Source organism: Nycticebus coucang, chromosome 15, assembly GCF_027406575.1.
Source record: "Nycticebus coucang isolate mNycCou1 chromosome 15, mNycCou1.pri, whole genome shotgun sequence".
Classification (NCBI taxonomy): Eukaryota; Metazoa; Chordata; class Mammalia; order Primates; family Lorisidae; genus Nycticebus; species Nycticebus coucang.
Genome location: NC_069794.1, coordinates 94,516,523 through 94,536,787, shown reverse-complemented (window position 1 = coordinate 94,536,787; position 20,265 = coordinate 94,516,523). Strand labels below are relative to the sequence as shown.

At 42.7% G+C, this 20,265-nt stretch overlaps 1 protein-coding gene across 3 annotated transcripts in view; it reads right to left on the bottom strand.

The window, feature by feature from the left end:
- Positions 1-1,727: 1,727 nt before the first annotated feature.
- The window catches only part of NEK3 (NIMA related kinase 3), a 30,523-nt gene continuing 11,985 nt past the window's right edge, over positions 1,728-20,265 (bottom strand). The window contains exons 9-17 of one of the 3 annotated variants that reach the window (XM_053563112.1): positions 18,633-18,687; positions 14,428-14,628; positions 13,388-13,460; positions 8,545-8,594; positions 5,589-5,691; positions 4,914-5,057; positions 4,561-4,695; positions 2,771-2,897; positions 1,728-2,325 (exon numbers count right to left, since the gene is read on the bottom strand). In XM_053563112.1, coding sequence (XP_053419087.1) covers positions 2,241-2,325; positions 2,771-2,897; positions 4,561-4,695; positions 4,914-5,057; positions 5,589-5,691; positions 8,545-8,594; positions 13,388-13,460; positions 14,428-14,628; positions 18,633-18,687 — 973 coding nt within the window. In that variant the 3' untranslated portion in view covers positions 1,728-2,240. The remainder of the gene's footprint in view (positions 2,326-2,770; positions 2,898-4,560; positions 4,696-4,913; positions 5,058-5,588; positions 5,692-8,544; positions 8,595-13,387; positions 13,461-14,427; positions 14,629-18,632; positions 18,688-20,265) is intronic. The other 2 variants (XM_053563113.1, XM_053563114.1) reach the window with 2 other exon arrangements.

Sequence of the window (20,265 nt, the reverse complement as noted above, 5' to 3'; positions counted from 1 at the left end):
CTCTGAGAGATCACAGCGCAAGCCACTCTCCCCACCGCCAGCCCTCCATCCAGGACTCCCACCTGAGAGATCACAGCGCACGCCACTCTCCCCACCGCCAGCCCTCCATCCAGGACTCCCACCTCTGAGAGATCACAGCGCACGCCACTCTCCCCACCTCCAGCCCTCCATCCAGGACTCCCACCTCTGAGATCACAGCGCACGCCACTCTCCCCACCGCCAGCCCTCCATCCAAGACTCCCACCTCTGAGAGATCACAGCGCACGCCACTCTCTCCACCGCCAGCCCTCCATCCAGGACTCCCACCTCTGAGAGATCACAGCGCACGCCACTCTCCCCACCGCCAGCCCTCCATCCAGGACTCCCACCTGAGAGATCACAGCGCACGCCACTCTCCCCACCGCCAGCCCTCCATCCAGGACTCCCACCTCTGAGATCACAGCGCACGCCACTCTCCCCACCGCCAGCCCTCCATCCAAGACTCCCACCTCTGAGAGATCACAGCGCACGCCACTCTCTCCACCGCCAGCCCTCCATCCAGGACTCCCACCTCTGAGAGATCACAGCGCACGCCACTCTCCCCACCGCCAGCCCTCCATCCAGGACTCCCACCTCTGAGAGATCACAGCGCAAGCCACTCTCCCCACCGCCAGCCCTCCATCCAGGACTCCCACCTCTGAGAGATCACAGCGCAAGCCACTCTCTCCACCCCCAGCCCTCCATCCAGGACTCCCACCTCTGAGAGATCACAGCGCACGCCACTCTCTCCACCGCCAGCCCTCCATCCAGGACTCCCACCTCTGAGAGATCACAGCGCACGCCACTCTCCCCACCGCCAGCCCTCCATCCAGGACTCCCACCTCTGAGAGATCACAGCGCAAGCCACTCTCCCCACCGCCAGCCCTCCATCCAGGACTCCCACCTGAGAGATCACAGCGCACGCCACTCTCCCCACCGCCAGCCCTCCATCCAGGACTCCCACCTCTGAGAGATCACAGCGCACGCCACTCTCCCCACCGCCAGCCCTCCATCCAGGACTCCCACCTCTGAGATCACAGCGCACGCCACTCTCCCCACCGCCAGCCCTCCATCCAAGACTCCCACCTCTGAGAGATCACAGCGCACGCCACTCTCTCCACCGCCAGCCCTCCATCCAGGACTCCCACCTCTGAGAGATCACAGCGCACGCCACTCTCCCCACCGCCAGCCCTCCATCCAGGACTCCCACCTGAGAGATCACAGCGCACGCCACTCTCCCCACCGCCAGCCCTCCATCCAGGACTCCCACCTCTGAGATCACAGCGCACGCCACTCTCCCCACCGCCAGCCCTCCATCCAAGACTCCCACCTCTGAGAGATCACAGCGCACGCCACTCTCTCCACCGCCAGCCCTCCATCCAGGACTCCCACCTCTGAGAGATCACAGCGCAAGCCACTCTCCCCACCGCCAGCCCTCCATCCAGGACTCCCACCTCTGAGAGATAACAGCGCAAGCCACTCTCCCCACCGCCAGCCCTCCATCCAGGACTCCCACCTCTGAGAGATCACAGCGCAAGCCACTCTCCCCACTGTGAGCCCTCCATCCAGGACTCCCACCTCTGAGAGATCACAGCGCACGCCACTCTCCCCACCGCCAGCCCTCCATCCTGGTTCCTCTGTATACCCTGCAAGGTATAGCGAGCAAAGGTCTTCAAACTACCCATAACCAGGTGTAATAAAAAAAACTGCACATATTGTTATATTATGATTAAATATATTAGATCCTTAACCCTTTAGGAAATGTGCAAAGAGTTAGTTACACAGTAATAAACCCAAATCACAATTGCAAATAATAACACTAAGGGCTGCTGGTCTATGATCAGCATCTCTGAAGTAGGCATTATCATCCTCCTTTTGGATGAGGAAATTGGGGCTCATAGAGGTTCATTTCCCACAATCACACACCTAGTCAGTGGCAGTGCTGGCATCCAATATCTGCCCTACTGTCATGCAAATCCCAATGCTCATTCCAGTCTGCTAGACCTTCTCCCTTGAATTCCAAAATTCATAGGAATTTTAGATTTTTTCTACACTCCACGATACCAATCAAGGACTATTTTAAACATTAACCATTTCCCCATCTTCATTCTCCTTCCAAAGGAAATACACATTTCATGAACTAATTAGAACTAATTATGATTCCAACATGAATTGTCATGGAAGCGTCTCTTCAGTGTGACTCAGGAAGCCCTCCTTGGGCATTATCCATCAGCTAGGCCTTGCAGTCCAGCTCTCCTCTGCAGTGCTAACACCCAGTCAGGGTGGACATCGTCTTCCTCAAAGTCCCTGCGAGAAAACAGGGATGATCAGCCTCTCTAGTGGGGAGCAGGAAGGGTCTGTTGATGGATTCAAAGCGGAATCCCACTAGAGTATTTAAGTTTCTGAAAAGTGAGTTCCACAAGGCAACTGAACAGAGAAATAATTGTTAGTTCTTCCAAAAGATCACATCATGTTTCTAAAATTTTTTTCAGTGTAAAACCCAGTATATAAAAAATGACTAGTCCAAGATGAAAGGTCACATATGAAGGGCTCAGTGGGGAATTCTGTAATATCGGAACATGTTACCCATCCCAGACAAAAGATAAAGATGTAAATATTCATTTATGATGAAAGTAATACAACAAGCTCCTAGTAACCTGAAATTATTATGGTTCAAATTTATGGTTTAAATTCAATTCCAGGCACCCCTCCCCAGCCCAGCTCAAGCTCCCTCTAGTATATCACAACTTACGTGTCCTCCTCATCCAGCTCAGGCTGGAGTCGCTCCGGATCCAGACGGGCAGAATCGTGGCCGCCATCGACACTGTCTGCTGCGTCTGTGTCTTCAGACAGGGGGCCTTTCAAGAACTCTTCTGAACCTTCAGGGGAATATCAGCAGATGGTATGCCCATTTAAACAGGATTTACTTACTTCACGTACTTCAGCTAAAATCCTCTACAAGCTTGCTGGCTAATTACAGACATGCTTCCTTATTTCTTCTATAAGTATTCCCTCACATTAACCAGAATAATTTTTGGCACAAAACAGGCCCAGGAAGCATCAGTATATGGATTAAATTTAAAAACAGTGGTTTCTTCAAGAGAAAAAAACATCAGAAATTACAATAAAACTTTTCAAATATAAGAATCTATGTTAAGGCATTGAAAGTTAAATATAAGTTAATGTTAAGGCATTGAAAGTCAAATATAAGGATCTGTGTTAAGGCATTGAAAGTTAAATGTAAGTTAATATAAGTTAATGTTAAGGCACTGAAAGTCAAATGTAAGGATCTATGTTAAGGCATTTGGAATTTGGATTACAGTTAATTTTTTTGCCTTTGAGCTTTCCCCTCCCAAGTTTGCACAATGGAGGAGAGAAAAATGAGAGAACGAAAAAAAGACTATTTGCATGCTTTTACAAAATTCTGTAGGCAGTGATTACTTTTAGATTTTTTGCTTACAGAATAAAAAACTAATTAGAAATATAGGCTAAACCTTGTAAAAGTCATTTCAAACTCACTATATACTTTTTAAACAGGGACGTTCCTAAAATGACAAAGATTTCATCACTAGAGCACAAACATAAGCCAGGATCTGTAACTGCTAACTTGAAATTCAAGCTCCTAGGACTCAGCTAAATTAGTCTCCTCAGGACTCCCATGACACCCTGCGCACAGCTCTGTCGGACACGCACCCTGAAGAGCACGGCAGTTCTCTGTGCTGTCACCCCAGGTAAGGAGCTCCTTCATCCTTCTGGGTAGGAATTGTGTTTTCATTTATAAGTGAATGATGTTGGTAATTTCCCCTTTATAATAATATATTTTTTCCAATTTTAGTATCAGGTTATCCAGATTAAGTAGAATGATTCTGAAGTATTTCTTCTTTTTCTATTGTCTATAAGATTTGGCATGATCTGCTTTTTGAAATTATCTCTTATTTTTATTTATAAATATTAGTTGTTTTGTTTTTATCTTAATATCATATTCAGTAGGCACTCAATAAATAGTTACCAAATAAACAAATACGACTAAATCTGTTACAATATCGTTAAGACTTGCCGTACCATTAGATGCTCTACTTGGTATAATTTATCTTAGATTTTAACCCTAGCCACGTGGTTTAGTAACTGAAATATCAAAATTACTTACAGACATACATCCTTAGTCCATTGGCCTAAATTCCAAAGAATGGTATTATAAAATGTTATTTTATGTAATTTTAGTAGAAATGTCCATAGAAAAAAGTTAAAAATCAAATCCTAATTGTTCACCTTTTGAGCTCTACTCAATATAACAGAATCAAGTAGACAACAAAAGAAATCTTAAGAATTGTCACTAAAGTAACGGTGTATTTGCAAGGTAAAAATGGGCTAGTCTTAAAGTAGCAGCATGATTATTAAAATAAGCAGATAAGCCAGAAACGGCAGCTCACGCCTGTGATCCCAGCACTCTGTGAGGCTGAGGCGAGTGGCCTGCTCGAGATCAGGAGCTCAAGACAGCCACATTCAAAGGATTTCCATGATCACATAACAGGTATGAATTACCTGGTCTATATATTGTGTATGTTTGAAATGCCAAGCTGAGATCAGCGTTCTTAAGAATGTTCAACAAGGTATCGGGGGTCTCTTTGAGCCACTGCTTACGAGTATTATTTTCGCTGTACTTTATTGCAGAACCACCTAGTTGTGAAAAGATAAAAATTAGTGCCAAATTAAAAAATTTTTTTTTCTGCATCTATCTTTCAGATGGTATTTCAAGCAAAGTTAGTTATATTTGACCCTCATCTAAAATGTTTCACTTGCTTGTATGAGCGTGCTAAATACCCTTCACAAACATTAAAGAAAAAACCTAGAAAACATTCTATAATCAAATAAGAGTCTTCAATCTCACCACTAACCTCTATGATCCTCTGCTGTTAAACTGGAGGTAAGAATGGGTAAGTTTTCCAAAGCTGTATGAGTTGTATTGGGTGGATTTTTCTCCCATTTTCGCCTCTGGGGGCTTGGTGAACCGGCTTTTCTCAGATTGACTGATACATTACCTGATTTTAAGTATAAAAAAAGGAATGCTAAGCATATTATTTTTCCTCTCTATCCACACATATACTCTAATAATATGGTAGTATTCATATTTTTCTCTTTTAAACTCAGATCTAGCAACAATGTTCTTTCGAACCTAAGTAGTAAAGGAAATGAAAAAAAATCCAAAGTGAAAAGGTAAAATGAATAAAGTGACTGAATTTCAAGAAACTATCCATAATATGCAAATAGTTACCTATTACACACTGTCTAAGGACAAGGCCCTGAGGGACTTACCCACACAGTGTGCTGTGCTTTTCATGGCGGTAGCGCAACAAATTCTACTTTTCCTAATGGCTCTAAACACTAGCCTCTTTTTTGTGTGTGGGAATATAAAATATTCCAGCAACATTTTAAATAAATTACTAGCCAAGCAAACAAGCATCTGCTGTACACTTGCTCGTGATCCCTAAGACCTAGTAACCTGAAAATCGGTGCTCCTTCCATATTCCCCAACTCCCACCTACGCAACGATTAGAATTTTAGTCACTTACCCTTTTCTTCTCTGCTTACTTTCCCCAATGCTCTTCCAACCACATTTTTATTAACGCTTTCTAAACCACGATGGCTACATTTTCTACCTTGTTCTTCCTCTTGCTTTAAAAAAGATTAAAAGTTCTGATTAATGCTTGAATTGCTACAAAAAGGTCAACAGATATGCAAAGTCAGCTATTCTCATTTTAAACAAAAATTAATGAATTAATTAACATGAATAGTCACAGAAGCCCAAATACTTGTATATTACATCATATAGACCTACTAACGACCATATACATACATACATGCATATTAACAACCACTAACCTACATCTGTGTAAACATACATTAATAGCTATATACATAAACAGCCATTAACATCAGTGATCAAAAATATGAAGAAGGCAGCCAGGTGTGGGGGCCTCAGGCCTGTAATCCCAGCACTCTGACAGGCCGAGGCAGGTGGATCGCTTGAACTCAGGAATTCAAGACCAGCCTGAGAAAAAGCAAGACCCCATCTCTACTAAAAGGAGAAAAATTAGCTGGGTGGTGTAGGCACCCAGCTACTTAGAGACTGAGGTAAGAGGATCACTTGAGCGCAGGAGTTTAAGGTTGCTGCGAGTTGTGACAAGGCAATCTACTGAGGGCAACAGAAGAAATCTTAAGATTTCCCCCCCCCATCCCCCCAAATCAAAGAAGATACACAAAAATGACAGAGATATTTCATAGGTCTTTATTAAGGAAAAGAATAGAAAATTTTATTATGGTTGGCTCCACTGGGCTTTTCATGTTGTAATATCAAAATGAGATATTTTATAAAGTTGCTATATGAGGGAAGTATCAGAAAGTATCAGCCATGTAATATGAAAAATAAAGACAAACATGGCTGGATGCATTCCGGGCAGGACCTCATACGTGGTCAAAATGTTCCCACTTAATCCATTGCTTTTTCAGATTATCGAAGCCCTTGATGTACTTCATGTAGTAACACTATCTATTATAGTTTTTTTTAACTAAATCTGCATATATTCCCAGAAGGAATACAGATTTAGTACCTAGGTAGTCTCAGACATAGTGGTTTTCAATTATTTGTTCAATGAATAAATAAGCAGTAGGCTTCGGCTCGCATACTGAGTTTTCTTATTCCTACATAGTTGTTCTCAAACTTCTCTTTCCCACAATCAAGAGGACACAAAAATCTCTATCACATAACAGCGCTGGTTCCCTGTGGCAGTGATTTCAAAGCCCCCTAGGGAAGCAGCAGCCTCCCTCCCGGCTCCCGCAGCTGCACCTTCTTCAGTCTGGGCTCCCCTGTGCCTGACTCTCTGCCTGCCTCAAGTTCTCTGTTATCTGACTGACTTTCTGGCCTTTTCTCCATTCTGTTTACGTACTGCACTCTTTTCCTTCTGTGAACACAAATCGCTGTGGCCACTGCTCGTAGTATTCAGTACAGTGGTGGCTGCCCACAGGAGGTTCAGGACCTTCTGCAAAGGGGCATGCAGAAACTTTGTAGAGGAATGCAACTATCGTGGCAGTGATTATATGGCTATGTAATACAATTACCAAAATTCATCAAATTGTATGCTAAAAAATGGGTAAAACTTATTCCATGTAAATTATAACATAATTCTATAAAACTAGAAAAATTAAAAACCCAGCTATTACCAGGAAAAGAAGAAAAAGTACAGGAGCAGAATATATTCCATTTGTAGCAAGGTAATGGTGATAAGCTGCTATTTATAATCTAAGGTTCATTCCAACAAGTTACACGTTTAAAAACTGGTACATTCCACATAATAGAATAATTTGTTGTCAGAAAATCTCTTCCTTTATTGAATTAAAATATTGAAGGAAAATAATCACTACTAGTACATGATTTCCTAAGCTAGGCATGACATTACTATTCACAACTTTGTGGCACCTTCAGTATAAAACAGCATCACAGCTGCCCAGGGCCGGACAAGACAAATTGGACTTTGAGTGCCGGGTTGAAAAATGGTTTGTGAGATAACAGAAGCACTACGAGTTTTGAACAGAAAAAATGGTAATACAAAATAGTAATGTAAATGTTATTCAGCTGTTATAAAAGGAATGCAATTCTGACACACTCTGCAACAGAGAGGAACCTTGAAAACATCGTGCATTAAAAATAACAGAGGCCACACACAGTGAATACGGTGCGATCCCACTGACCAGATTATCGAGAACAGGCAGAACCACAGAGACAGAAAGGAATTCAGAGGCTACAGGGGCTGGCGTGGTGGAAAGGGAAGCTATTGCTGAATTGTAAGTACAGAGTTTCTGTCTGGGATGATAGTTTTAGAAATAGATAATAGTGACGGCTGTACAACATTATGAATATAATTAATGTCATTGAATTGAACACTTAAAAATTAGCTCAAATGGCAAATTTTATGTTATACACATATCTTACCACAATAACAAACAATTGAAAAGCCAGGCTAAAACAAGATATTCATGACCAAAAGCAGGACAGAGTTCTCTCACATCTGCCATTAACAATTAAAAATTTAAAGGAAGGCTCAAGGAGTAGGGCTCCGGCCCCATATACGGAGGGTGGCGGGTTCAAGCCCAGCCCCAGCCAAAAAATTAAAAAAAAAAAAATTAAAAAAAATTTTAAAATAAGCACAATAAGCTGGGTGTCATGGTGTACACTTAGAGTCCCAGCGACTCAGGAGGCTGGGCCAGGAGTTTCAGACTGGCCTGGCTAGTATAGCAAGATCCTAAGATGTCTCTAAAAATTTTAAATAATAAAAACTCCAAACACAGTAAGTGGTTAATCTGAGGTGGCTGACCTGGCAGTGCAGGACAAAGCTCCAGATTACTGCACATGAGCCACTTAAATGAAGCATCCAGATCGCAGTCTTCCAAATATCTCACTGCACTTAAGGGTACCCAGTACCCGGTACCCAGTAGACAGACGTTTCATAAATTTAATTTTAAAGCACTTACCACCATGTTTGCTTCATTTCCCAAAGCTATCCTGATTCTGCTAGAATCTGCTTCAAAAAAGAGAGAGAGAGAAGGTACAAAAAGAAAGCACTGAAAGACTCATTAAGTTAGGCTGGGTACGGGGTGGCTCGCGCCTATAATCCTAACACTAGGGGAGGCCAAGGCAGGTGGATTGCTTGATCTCAGGAGTTCAACACTAGCTCGAGCAAAAGCAAGACCTGGTCTCTACTAAAAACAGAAAAACTGAGGCAAGAGGATCGCTTCAGCCCAAGAGTTGGAGATGCCATAGCATTCTACCCAGGGCAACAGCTTGAGACTGCCTCAAAAAAAAAAAAAAAAAAAAGAAAGAAAGACTTCATTAAGTCCTTTTTTTTTTTTTTTTTATTGTTGGGGATTCATTGAGGGTACAATAAGCCAGGTTACACTGATTGCAATTGTTAGGTAAAGTCCCTCTTGCAATCATGTCTTGCCCCCATAAAGTGTGACACACACCAAGGCCCCACCCACCTCCCTCCTTCCCTCTTTCTGTTTCCCCCCCATAACCATAATTGTCATTAATTGTCCTCATATCAAAATTGAGTACATAGGATTCATGCTTCTCCATTCTTGTGATGCTTTACTAAGAATAATGTCTTCCACGTCCATCCAGGTTAACACGAAGGATGTAAAGTCTCCATTTTTTTTAATGGCTGAATAGTATTCCATGGTATACATATACCACAGCTTGTTAATCCATTCCTGGGTTGGTGGGCATTTAGGCTGTTTCCACATTTTGGCGATTGTAAATTGAGCTGCAATAAACAGTCTAGTACAAGTGTCCTTATGATAAAAGGATTTCTTTCCTTCTGGGTAGATGCCCAGTAATGGGATTGCAGGATCAAATGGGAGGTCTAGCTTGAGTGCTTTGAGGTTTCTCCATACTTCCTTCCAGAAAGGTTGTACTAGTTTGCAGTCCCACCAGCAGTGTAAAAGTGTTCCCTTCTCGGGGCGGCGCCTGTGGCTCAGTCGGTAAGGCGCCGGCCCCATATACCGAGGGTGGCGGGTTCAAACCCGGCCCCGGCCAAACTGCAACCCAAAAATAGCCGGGCGTTGTGGCGGGTGCCTGTAGTCCCAGCTACTTGGGAGGCTGAGGCAAGAGAATCGCTTAAGCCCAGGAGTTGGAGGTTGCTGTGAACTGTGTGAGGCCACGGCACTCTACCAAGGGCCATAAAGGGAGACCCTGTCTCTAAAAAAAAAAAAAAAAAAAAAAGTGTTCCCTTCTCTCCACATCCACGCCAGCATCTGCAGTTTTGAGATTCTGTGATGTGGGCCATTCTCACTGGGGTTAGATGATATCTCAGGGATGTTTTGATTTGCATTTCTCTAATATATAGAGATGATGAACATTTTTTCATGTGTTAGCCATTCGTCTGTCATCTTCTATTCATGTCTCTTGCCCATTGATATATGGGATTGTTGGCTTTTTTCATGTGGATTAATTTGAGTTCTCTATAGATCTTAGTTATCAAGCTTTTGTCTGATTGAAAATATGCAAATATCCTTTCCCATGGTGTAGGTTGTCTCTTTGCTTTGGTTATTGTCTCCTTAGCTGTACAGAAGCTTTTCAGTTTAATGAAGTCCCATTTGTTTATTTTTGTTGTTGTTGCAATTGCCATGGCAGTCTTCTTCATGAAGTCAGAAAGACTTCATTAAGTTCTTAATGCGATCTACATAAACCTTGAGAGACAGGTAATGGTTTTAAAGTCAAAGAACAGGGTGGGCACGGTGGCTCATGTCTATAATCCTTGCACTCTGGGAAGCCGAGGCAGGTGGATTGCCTGAGTTCATGAGATCGAGACCAGCCTGAACAAAGGTGAGACCCCCATCTCTACTAAAAAAAACCAGAAAAACTGGGGCAAGAGAATTGTTTAAGCCCAAGTTGGAGGTTGCTGTGAGCTATGAAGCCACAGCACTCTACCCAGGGTGACAGCTTGAGACTCTGGCTCAAAAAATAAATAAAAAAATAAAAAATAAAGTAAAAGAATGAAAGCTACTTGCTATTCTAAATAGAAATACCAAGCTGTGATCACCTAGCGACATACCTCGGCTACAGGGATACCAAGCTGCGATCACCTAGTGACGTACCTCAGCTACAGGGACACCAAGCTGCAATCACCTCGTGATGTACCTCAGCTACAGGGACACCAAGCTGCAATCACCTCGTGACGTACCTCAGCTACAGGGACACCAAGCTGCAATCAACTACTGATGTACCTCGGCTATAGTGATAACAAGCTGCGATCACCTACTGATGTGCCTCAGCTGTTGAGAGAGGCTATTTCTGTTTTTTTATTCCCAATGTCAAAATCTGAAAGTTAAAATGCATCTCTATTCACTGTGCCAACTATTTAGCACTAAGAGCTAATACTCTGCATACGTGAAGGTTGCTATCCTCCTTAGAGCATGCGAGTGGAGTCTGCTTTTCCTGACAGCTGTCACAGCAGGTGGAATAGGTGTCCCCAACAAGAAGTGAGCTGTTTGTGCCCTCACAAGGGACCGGCAGGAGTCAGGGGAGAACTCTGGCAATGGATCCCTTTGGCAGGGACAGCTCCTGCCTCATTTTCCTCTTGCAGAGCCCTCCAGTTCATGTCCCTTATTCATACAACATTTTAAAAAAATCTCTATTGAACATTTATGATGATAAGCACGGAGAATGCAGGAGTGAGCAAGTCAGATGGGATCCCTGCACCTCACTGCTCTGGTCTCACTCTCTACGGGCTAAACTGGAGATGCTACGGGACACATGATCCCCAAATGGTGGCATTTCTCTAACTCAGGAGGCTGGGTTTATTACCTAATAAACTACTTTATTCCTTTCTTTTCAACAACTGGAAAACTACTTTTCCAAACTATCTTGAAACTTCTCTTTTCTCTTGCCCAGTGTTTTAAAACAAATTTCCCAGTATTTTTGGGTGTGAACAAATGCTACAAGATAGGGAGGCATATGTGGCTCAGTGGGTAGGGCGCCGGCCCCATATGCCGAGGGTGGTGGGTTCAAACCCAGCCCCGGCCAAACTGCAACAAAAAAATCGCCGGGCGTCGTGGCGGGCGCCTGTAGGCCCAGCTACTTGGGAGACTGAGGCAAGAGAATCTCCTGAGCCCAGGAGTTGGAGGTTGCTGTGAGCAGTGTGACACCACGGCACTCTACTGAGGGCAGTAAAGTAAGACTCTGTCTCTAAAAAAAAAAAAAAGCTACAAGATAGTATCTAAAGTAAAATTAATACTGAAGCAAAGTGGCAAAACAAAAGACAACTGGCTATCTCTTAAGTAATGGAGAAAAGTTTGAATTCTAAGACTATAGGGGTTACCTTTCCAAAAATAACAGTTAAAACTTAACTTTAAGGGAGGTGCCTGTGGCTCAAAGGAGTAGGGCACTGGCCGCATATGCCGGAGGTGGCAGGTTCAAACCCAGCCCTGGCCAAAAACTGCAAAAAAAAAAAAAAAAGTTAACTTTAAGACACAACAGAGTCTCCACAGTGTTTCCTTCATTCGAACCTAACACCAGGACACCAAGCAGCAATACAGGGCTGCACAAGTCCCCACAGGGCACAAGTTTTATACTAACTCTTCTCCCTTATTCTGTTCGTATCTGCTAACTTTGTTGGGTTCCTTCAGAAAGGAAGTCATTGATGACAAATGAAAAGGAATAACAATAGCTGTGAGAAAATTCAGAGATAACAACTTCCAAACAGATAAATTAAATTTGATATCTGCTCAGGATAAACTACAGATGAATGAACATTTTTTTTTTTCTTTTTTTTGCAGTTTTTGGCTGGGGCTGGGTTTGAACCTGCTACCTCTGGCATATGGGGCTGGCGCCCTACTCCTTTGAGCCACAGGCGCCTCCCAATGTATGAACATTTTATGCAGCTATTATGTGGATGGTTCCCAACTTTTAAAACTGGATTTGTTTTTAATTAATAAAAATTTAAAAAAATAAATTAGTTTTCAGAGGGCACAGTTTTGGGTTCATAGCAAAATAAATCAGAGAGTACTGAGACTCCCACATGCCCCCGGCCCCCTCACTGAACCTCCCGCATCAGCTCCCCACACTGTCATAACCAACAAGCCTACACTGACACATCACTGTCACCCCAAGTCCACAGATCACACTAGAAGAGGCTTTTTTTTTTTTTGGTAGAGACAGAGTTCACTTTATCACCCTCGGTAGAGTGCCGTGGCATCACACAGCTCACGGCAACCTCCAACTCCTGGGCTTAGGTGAACCTCTTGTCTCAGCCTCCCGAGTGGCTGGGACTACAGGCGCCCGCCACAACGCCCAGCTACTTTTTTGTTGCAGTTCAGCCAGGGCTGGGTTTGAACCCACCACCCTCGGTATATGGGGCCGGCACTCTACCCACTGAGCCACAGGCGCCACCCAAGACTCTGTTTTTTAAAAGAACAAGAGTTCTTCAGAAACTTGGGGATACATTTTCCTGCAAGATTAGTGTCAGGAGATTAGATTAGATTCCTGGTTAGATTCCTGGGCCAGCCCACAGAAGCCTCTACCTGACCCAGGACAAGTACCATTAGTATATATGGTACTAATAATGAACAATCTCTCCACCACTAAAAGGACCAAACTATGGTTGGGGATACCTATTTTTCCAGGGAAAAAGATTAAATTAAACAAACTTAAAAGGTAAGAGGCAATATAGAATTATGTCTGGAGTAACAAAAGGAAAATTTTGTTTGGAGGGGTATCTGTGATAACAATATTGAGTAACTTGAAAATTATATTTTTCTTTTCAGTTATATTTTTAAAAGAGCACTTAACAACAAGTAAGCCTTCCAAAATCCTTACCCTTTTTGCTTGGTGTGCTGTGCTTAGATTTTTTGGTTTCTTCTAATACCTGTTCTCCATATTCTACGATGACCTGAAATGCAAAGTTGAAAATTTAAAGATATGAAATACCCTTTTCTAGAGACAATGCCATACCTGTCATTTAATCATCATTATTGTTTAGCACGGTAATATTTGAAGTTGAAAAATAAAAATGCCATTTAAATAATTCATACAGTTTAGACAGAGACAAATATAGACATTTATGTCTACAAAAAGGTCTGAAAGGATATGTAAATTGTAACCAAGATTATACTTAGGGAATAGCCTTGTGGGAGAGAAGAGGACAGGGTGGAAGTTTTAACATTTTAGTTTTTAATACACTTTTCCATCATTTGAATTTCTTTCTTTTTGGCAGAGTGAGAGGGCCTCTCTCTGTTGCCCAGGCTAGAGTGCAGTGGTCTTATCACAACTCACAGCAACCTCAAAGTCCTGGGCTCAAGTGACCCTCCTGAGTAGCTGGTACTACAGGAGCCTGCCACCACATCTAGCCCATCATTTGAATTTTCACAAGCATGTGTAACATGTAATTGTGCTTAAAAACAACACACCATTGGGCGGTGCCTGTGGCTCAGTGAGTAGGGCTCCGGCCCCATATGCCACGGGTGGCAAGTTCGAACCCAGCCCCGGCCAAACTGCAACCAAAAAATAGCCGGGAGTTGTGGTGGGCGCCTGTAGTCCCAGCTGCTCCGGAGGCTGAGGCAAGAGAATCGCTTAAGCCCATGAGTTGGAGGTTGCTGTGAGCTGTGTAAGGCCACGGCACTCTACCGAGGGCCATAAAGTGAGACTCTGTCTCTACAAAAAATAAATAAATAAATAAATAAATAAATAAATAAATAAATAAAGAGTTAAGAGGTTGCTGTGAGCCGTGTGACGCCACGGCACTCTACCCGAGAGCGGTACAGTGAGACTCTGTCTCTACAAAAAAAAAAAAAAAAAACAACACACCATTTTACCATACTCTTGAAAACTGTTCACAGCCAGCCCAAGGTGTCTCATACCTCAGGGGGTAGGCATGTTTGGACAACACGAGCCAGGCTGCCTCTAGAGAGAAGTGTTGTAGCTGAAGGGCGATGGGAAGGGTTCCTTTTGAACATCTGCTTGACAAGATACTGGAGCTCATAGGAATAATGTGCGGGCAGTGGACTGACGGGTCCTTGACATATTTTCAGGATAAGATTTTTCCAACTATTTGCCTGAAACTGAAAAGTAAAATATTTAACTTTAAAAGTGGATATGAGGAAAGATGATAGAAATCAGAAACTACCAACTCAACTGAATGCATATGGAATTATTTTAACTTTATAAGTGTGTCAGCTGTCTGGTCATTTTTCATTTTTCTTTCTAGAGGTGTCCTTAAGATACTGTTCCCTAATTTCATGGTGGTTCAGAGAAAAGGTACACAAGATTAATAAAAAGCTGCCCCCTCTAGGGCAGTGCTTTCCAGACTTTTTTAATCTCATGGCACCCTTGAACCTATAGTTAAACTTTTGTGGTACATTTAAATTATGTTGATCAAAAAAAAGAGAAAAAAAAGAATATACTTAATGTGCTTTGAACTTCTTTCAAAACAAAACTAATTTAATTGGTTTGGGGCCTGTAGCTCAGTGGCTAAGGCGCCAGCCACATATACCACAGCTGGCGGGTTCAAATCCAGCCCGGGTCTTCCAAACAACAATGACAACTATAACGAAAAAATAGCTGGGCATTGGGACAGGCACCTCTAGTCCCAGCTACTTGGAAGGCTGAGGCAAAAGAATCACTTAAGCCCAGGAGTCTGAGGTTGCTGTGAGCTGTAACTCCAAGGCACTGTACCCAGGGCAACATAGTGAGAGTCTGTCTCAAAAAAAAGAAAGAAAAAAATTTAATGAATGATCTTTAAAATTTTTTGCGGCACACCTAAGGTCCTCTCACAGCACACTGGTTGAAAATCACTGCTCTAGGGAAAGTCTTTCCCTCAACTCCTGCTGTGGGTACTTGATTTGTCATAATCAATGTTTTTGCAGATACGTATTTTTTAATATATTTTGAAAATCAAAGTAATTGGCTTTTTAAAAAGTCAAATGATACTAACAGGCTGACAGCAAGCTCCACTCCTCCCAGAACCCCCAGGCATGCTCCAAAACAGCACGTGCTTCAGACTTCTGGTTTCAAACGTTTAGTGAAATCTTTTTTACCATTCCTGTCATTAAAGTCAAAATTAAAGTTTCACAAGTACCAGAGTGGTATATAAGATGACAGAATTGAGTAAGATTTTAAAAGTTTTTAGTGTGTTGGGCGGCGCCTGTGGCTCAGTCAGTAAGGCGCCGGCCCCATATACCGAGGGTGGCGAGTTCAAACCCGGCCCCGGCCAAACTGCAACCAAAAAATCGCCAGGCATTGTGGCGGGCGCCTGTAGTCCCAGCTACTTGGGAGGCTGAGGCAAGAGAATCGCTTAAGCCCAGGAGTTGGAGGTTGCTGTGAGCTGTGTGAGGCCACGGCACTCTACCAAGGGCAGTAAAGTGAGACTCTGTCTCTACAAAAAAAAAAAAAAAAAAAAAGTTTTTAGTGTGTAATACATGGGAACGAACATGAGACGTCAGCCTCAGTGATGCTTATGGGAGAACTGTCAGCATTCTGCTCCTACTAATAAAAAATGCCGTGATATGAAAAATGAAAAACTAACAAATAACAAAGGAAAAACTCAGGTGATGAAAAATAAGACTGAATGTGCTTTGCCTCTGGGGTTTTAGCCATTTATACGAATTTTCTGCACTTCCTAAGGGTTTGAAAACAACTTCTGCCTCCATGCACACAAAAGACATAGATCTTGTACTAAATACTCAGGGCATGGCAGCCCTTAAAATTGACCTTGCAAGTAGAAAGAAGAACGTGTATATATAAGTTATGAATAAGATAAAACCTGGGAAATAAAGGACATGTGTGCATAATAATAAATAAAATGCTGGGGCTGGGCGCAGCTTTAATCCTAGCACTCTGGGAGGCTGAGGATGGTGGATTGCTAGAACCTGAGATTTCCAGACCAGTCTGAGCAAGAGCAAGACCCTGTCTCTACTAAAAATAAAAAAAATTAGCTGGGCATGGTGGTACACGCCTATAGTCCCAGCTACTCGGGAGGCTGAGGCAAGAGGACGCTCAAGCCCAAGAGTTTGAGGTTGCTGTGGGCTGTGACACCACAGCACTCTACTCAGGGGAACAGAGTGAGACACTGTCTCAAAAAAAATAATAAATAAGATGTTAGAATTTTAAAAATAATTTTATTTATAGATAACAGTGGTTCTCAACAGTGGTTCTCAACTTGGCTGCCACGCCCTGAGTATTTGGTACAAGATTCTGTACATCAGAATCACCTGTTTTAAAAACACAAATTCCCAGGACATCTTCAGAGATTTTAATTAAATCAGTCTGGGGTGGGCAGAGGCATCAGCGTTTTCAACCCCCACCCCTGAAGTAGTTCTAACTGTGCAGCCAACTTTATAAGCCCCTTCTATTGCTGAATACACATATGTGCCTTCACCTTGCGTTACTTTCATCTACCGGTGTAAAGGGCTTTTCTCAACTATTCGTTCTCCTGAGCTCTACGTGCCCTTAAGTGCATCTGTACAAAAGCTTGGCAGAGCTAAGTTTCAATTTCTTTCTATGCAGAGCAGAGACCTAGCAGGGATCAGCCCTACGGTTGTTGCTAAATGTAATACACTACTGCTAAATGTAATACACTACTGCTAAATGTAATACACTACTGCTAAATGTAATACACTACTGCTAAATAAGCAGGGCAAGTTATTAAACCTCTTCTGTGTTAATTTATTTTTTAAAATATCTTGAAAAAAATACATATGATGACAGGGCAGACCCTATCTTCTCATGACATTTCAGAGAGGAAACTCCCACGATGAGTGAAATATAACTACAAAAGGATGAATATAAAAATAGAGCAACTGCTCTGGCAAATAGTGTGGCATTTCCTCAAAATGCTAAATACAATGTGTGACCCACGTTATATTGGGGTGGGCATGGTGGTACATGTAGTCACCATGGGTGTGGGGTGGAGTACACGGGTGTAGATGACCCAGCAATTCCACTCTTAGGTGTAAACCCTAAACACTGGAATCGGGGAGTCTCATAGATACCTGCACAAACATGTTCACAGCAGCACTACTCACAAAGCCAAAGACAGAAGTGACCCAAATGTCTATTGACAGACAAAATGTCAACCAAATATGGTATACACATGGAATGGACTATTGCTCAGCTGTAAAAGAGGAATGCAATTCTAACACGTTACATTGATGAACCCTGAAAACATCACGTTAAGTAAAATAAACCAGACAGACACAAAAAGACAAATACTATATAATTCCACTTACATGAAATATCTAGGACACACAAATTCATAGGGACAGAAAGAAAAATAGCAGTTACCAGGGGCTGCAGGAGAGCAGAACGGGAAGTCATTATTTAACAGCTACAGAGATTTGTATGGGGGGATACAGAAGTTTAACAAACGCAAGCGATGGGTGCATAATATTGTCAATGAAATTCATGCCACAGAATTGTGTACTTAAAAATTATTAAAACGGAAAATTTTAAGTTATATATATTATACCAAAATTAAAAAATTAAGAATAGCAAAAAGAAAAAGAAAGAAGATAAAAAGGAAAGAAGGAGGGCGGCGCCTGTGGCTCAGTCGGTAGGGCGCCGGCCCCCTATACCGAGGGTGGCGGGTTCAAACCCGGCCCCGGCCAAACTGCAACCAAAAAATAGCCAGGCGTTGTGGCGGGCGCCTGTAGTCCCAGCTACTCGGGAGGCTGAGGCAAGAGAATCGCCTAAGCCCAGGAGTTGGAGGTTGCTGTGAGCTGTGTGAGGCCACGGCACTCTGCCGAGGGCCATAAAGTGAGACTCTGTCTCTATGAAAAAAAAACAAAAAAAAAAAAAGGAAAGAAGGAAAAAGAAGGAAGGAAGGAGAGAAGGAACACAGCAAGGCAATACAGTATCACAAAACAGAAACGAACAATGGAAATCTCCTTTCCTTTTAGGATATGCTACAAAAGTGGCTCAAGGCAAAGATGACAGCAATGGAGAGATGAGAAAACCTTTCAAATGACTTCATCCTAGAGAAGGAAACTGCCAACTGGATTATGACACATTACTTAGGACTTAGCCAGATACGACCAGCTGCCTTTTGCATCCTGCGCGCCATACTTACTGGATGTTTAAGGGTGCAGAGTTCATACAGAATGCATCCCAAGGACCAGATGTCACTGGAAGCATAAAGAAGCAATGTAAGAACAAGTGGATGATGAGTTATCATGTGAAAATACATGGATGGATTTTCTAATTAAAAAAAAAGAAAAATTATCTGACCTTTAATAAGAATAGCTATCACAAGTAATTCCTAGGTATTAAAATAAAAACATATCGTAATTTTGGTCTAATATTTAGATACTTACTAAGTGTAATGGTCCAAATATAACTCTCTGCTCCCTAACCCCAACCCATCCAAATCAGGGTGGTTCGGTTATCATGCCAGTATCATATGGGGATTCTATAGCAAGAGGGAATGTTTGCAGACTCAGACTATCACAGCTGGAAGGAGGACTCAGGAAGACATTCAGTGCAGCTCTGGCTCAGAATGCCCTATGCACAGCACCTCGCCTCTGAGACCTCCTGATGGACAGCTCTCCACCTTGGTCACGGTTCCCCTGCTGGACAGCTCTAAGGTATTGCATCCTTCCTTATCAAAAGCTAAAATGTGGCCGAGCACTGTGGCTCACACCTGTAATCTCAGCACTTTGGGAAGCCAAGGTGAGAGGATCACTTAAAAGTCAGGAGTTCAAGACATGCCGGGACAACACAGTGAGACTCCATCTCTATAAGAAATATAAAAATTAGTTGGGCATGGTGGTGCATGCCTATAGTACCAGCTACTCAGGAAGCTGAGACAGGAAGTAGCTTGAGCCCAAGAATGTGAGGCTGTAGTGAGCTTGATCACACCACTGCAAACTCCAGCCTAGATGACAGAGCAAGACTCTGTCTCTTCAAAAAACAAACAAACAAAAAAGCCAAAATGGGTCTCTGTGAACTCTCTCCACCCTCAGAGTTAGCTGTGTTCCCAAACAGAACAAGACTACTCACTCTTCTACAAAACAGCTCTTCCAAATCAGAAGAGTTTTACAGTTGGTCTATTCATACTGTTTCTGCCATCATTCTTACCATCTACAGCCGTCCTCCAGACATGGTCTTTTATTTTAAGAGATACAGTCTTGCTATGTTGTCCAGGCTGAAGTGCAGTGGCTGTTCACTGGTATGATCATTGCACACCATAGGCATGAACTCCTAGGCTCAAACAATCCTCCTACCATAACCTCCTGAGTAGCTAGGACTACAGGTGCACGCTACCAGGCCTGATTAATTTTTCTTATTTTTTGTACATATGAGGTCTTGCTATGCTGGCCATACTGGTCTTGAACTCCTGGCTTCAAGTAATCCTCCTAACTTGGTCTCTCAAAGTGCTGGGATTGCAAGTGTGATCCACCATGTCCAGCCTAATAACATTATTTAATATTTAGTCCATACTCAAATTCCCCCACTTGTCCCAGTAAGTCCCTTTAGAACTGTTTTGCCCCTAGTCCAGTTAATTTTACTATGAAAGAGATCTATTTAGATTTTCAGAGTATGAGTTAGCAGAAAGTAACAAGAACCTTTATATGTTTCTCCTTCTAGGAATCCATGCCAAGAATGTGACATAAAATAATAATATTTATGCACAAAAGGTATGTTTATCACAGCACTGTTTAGGATCCTGAAAACTGGAAATATGAGGCCAACAACAGAGGAAT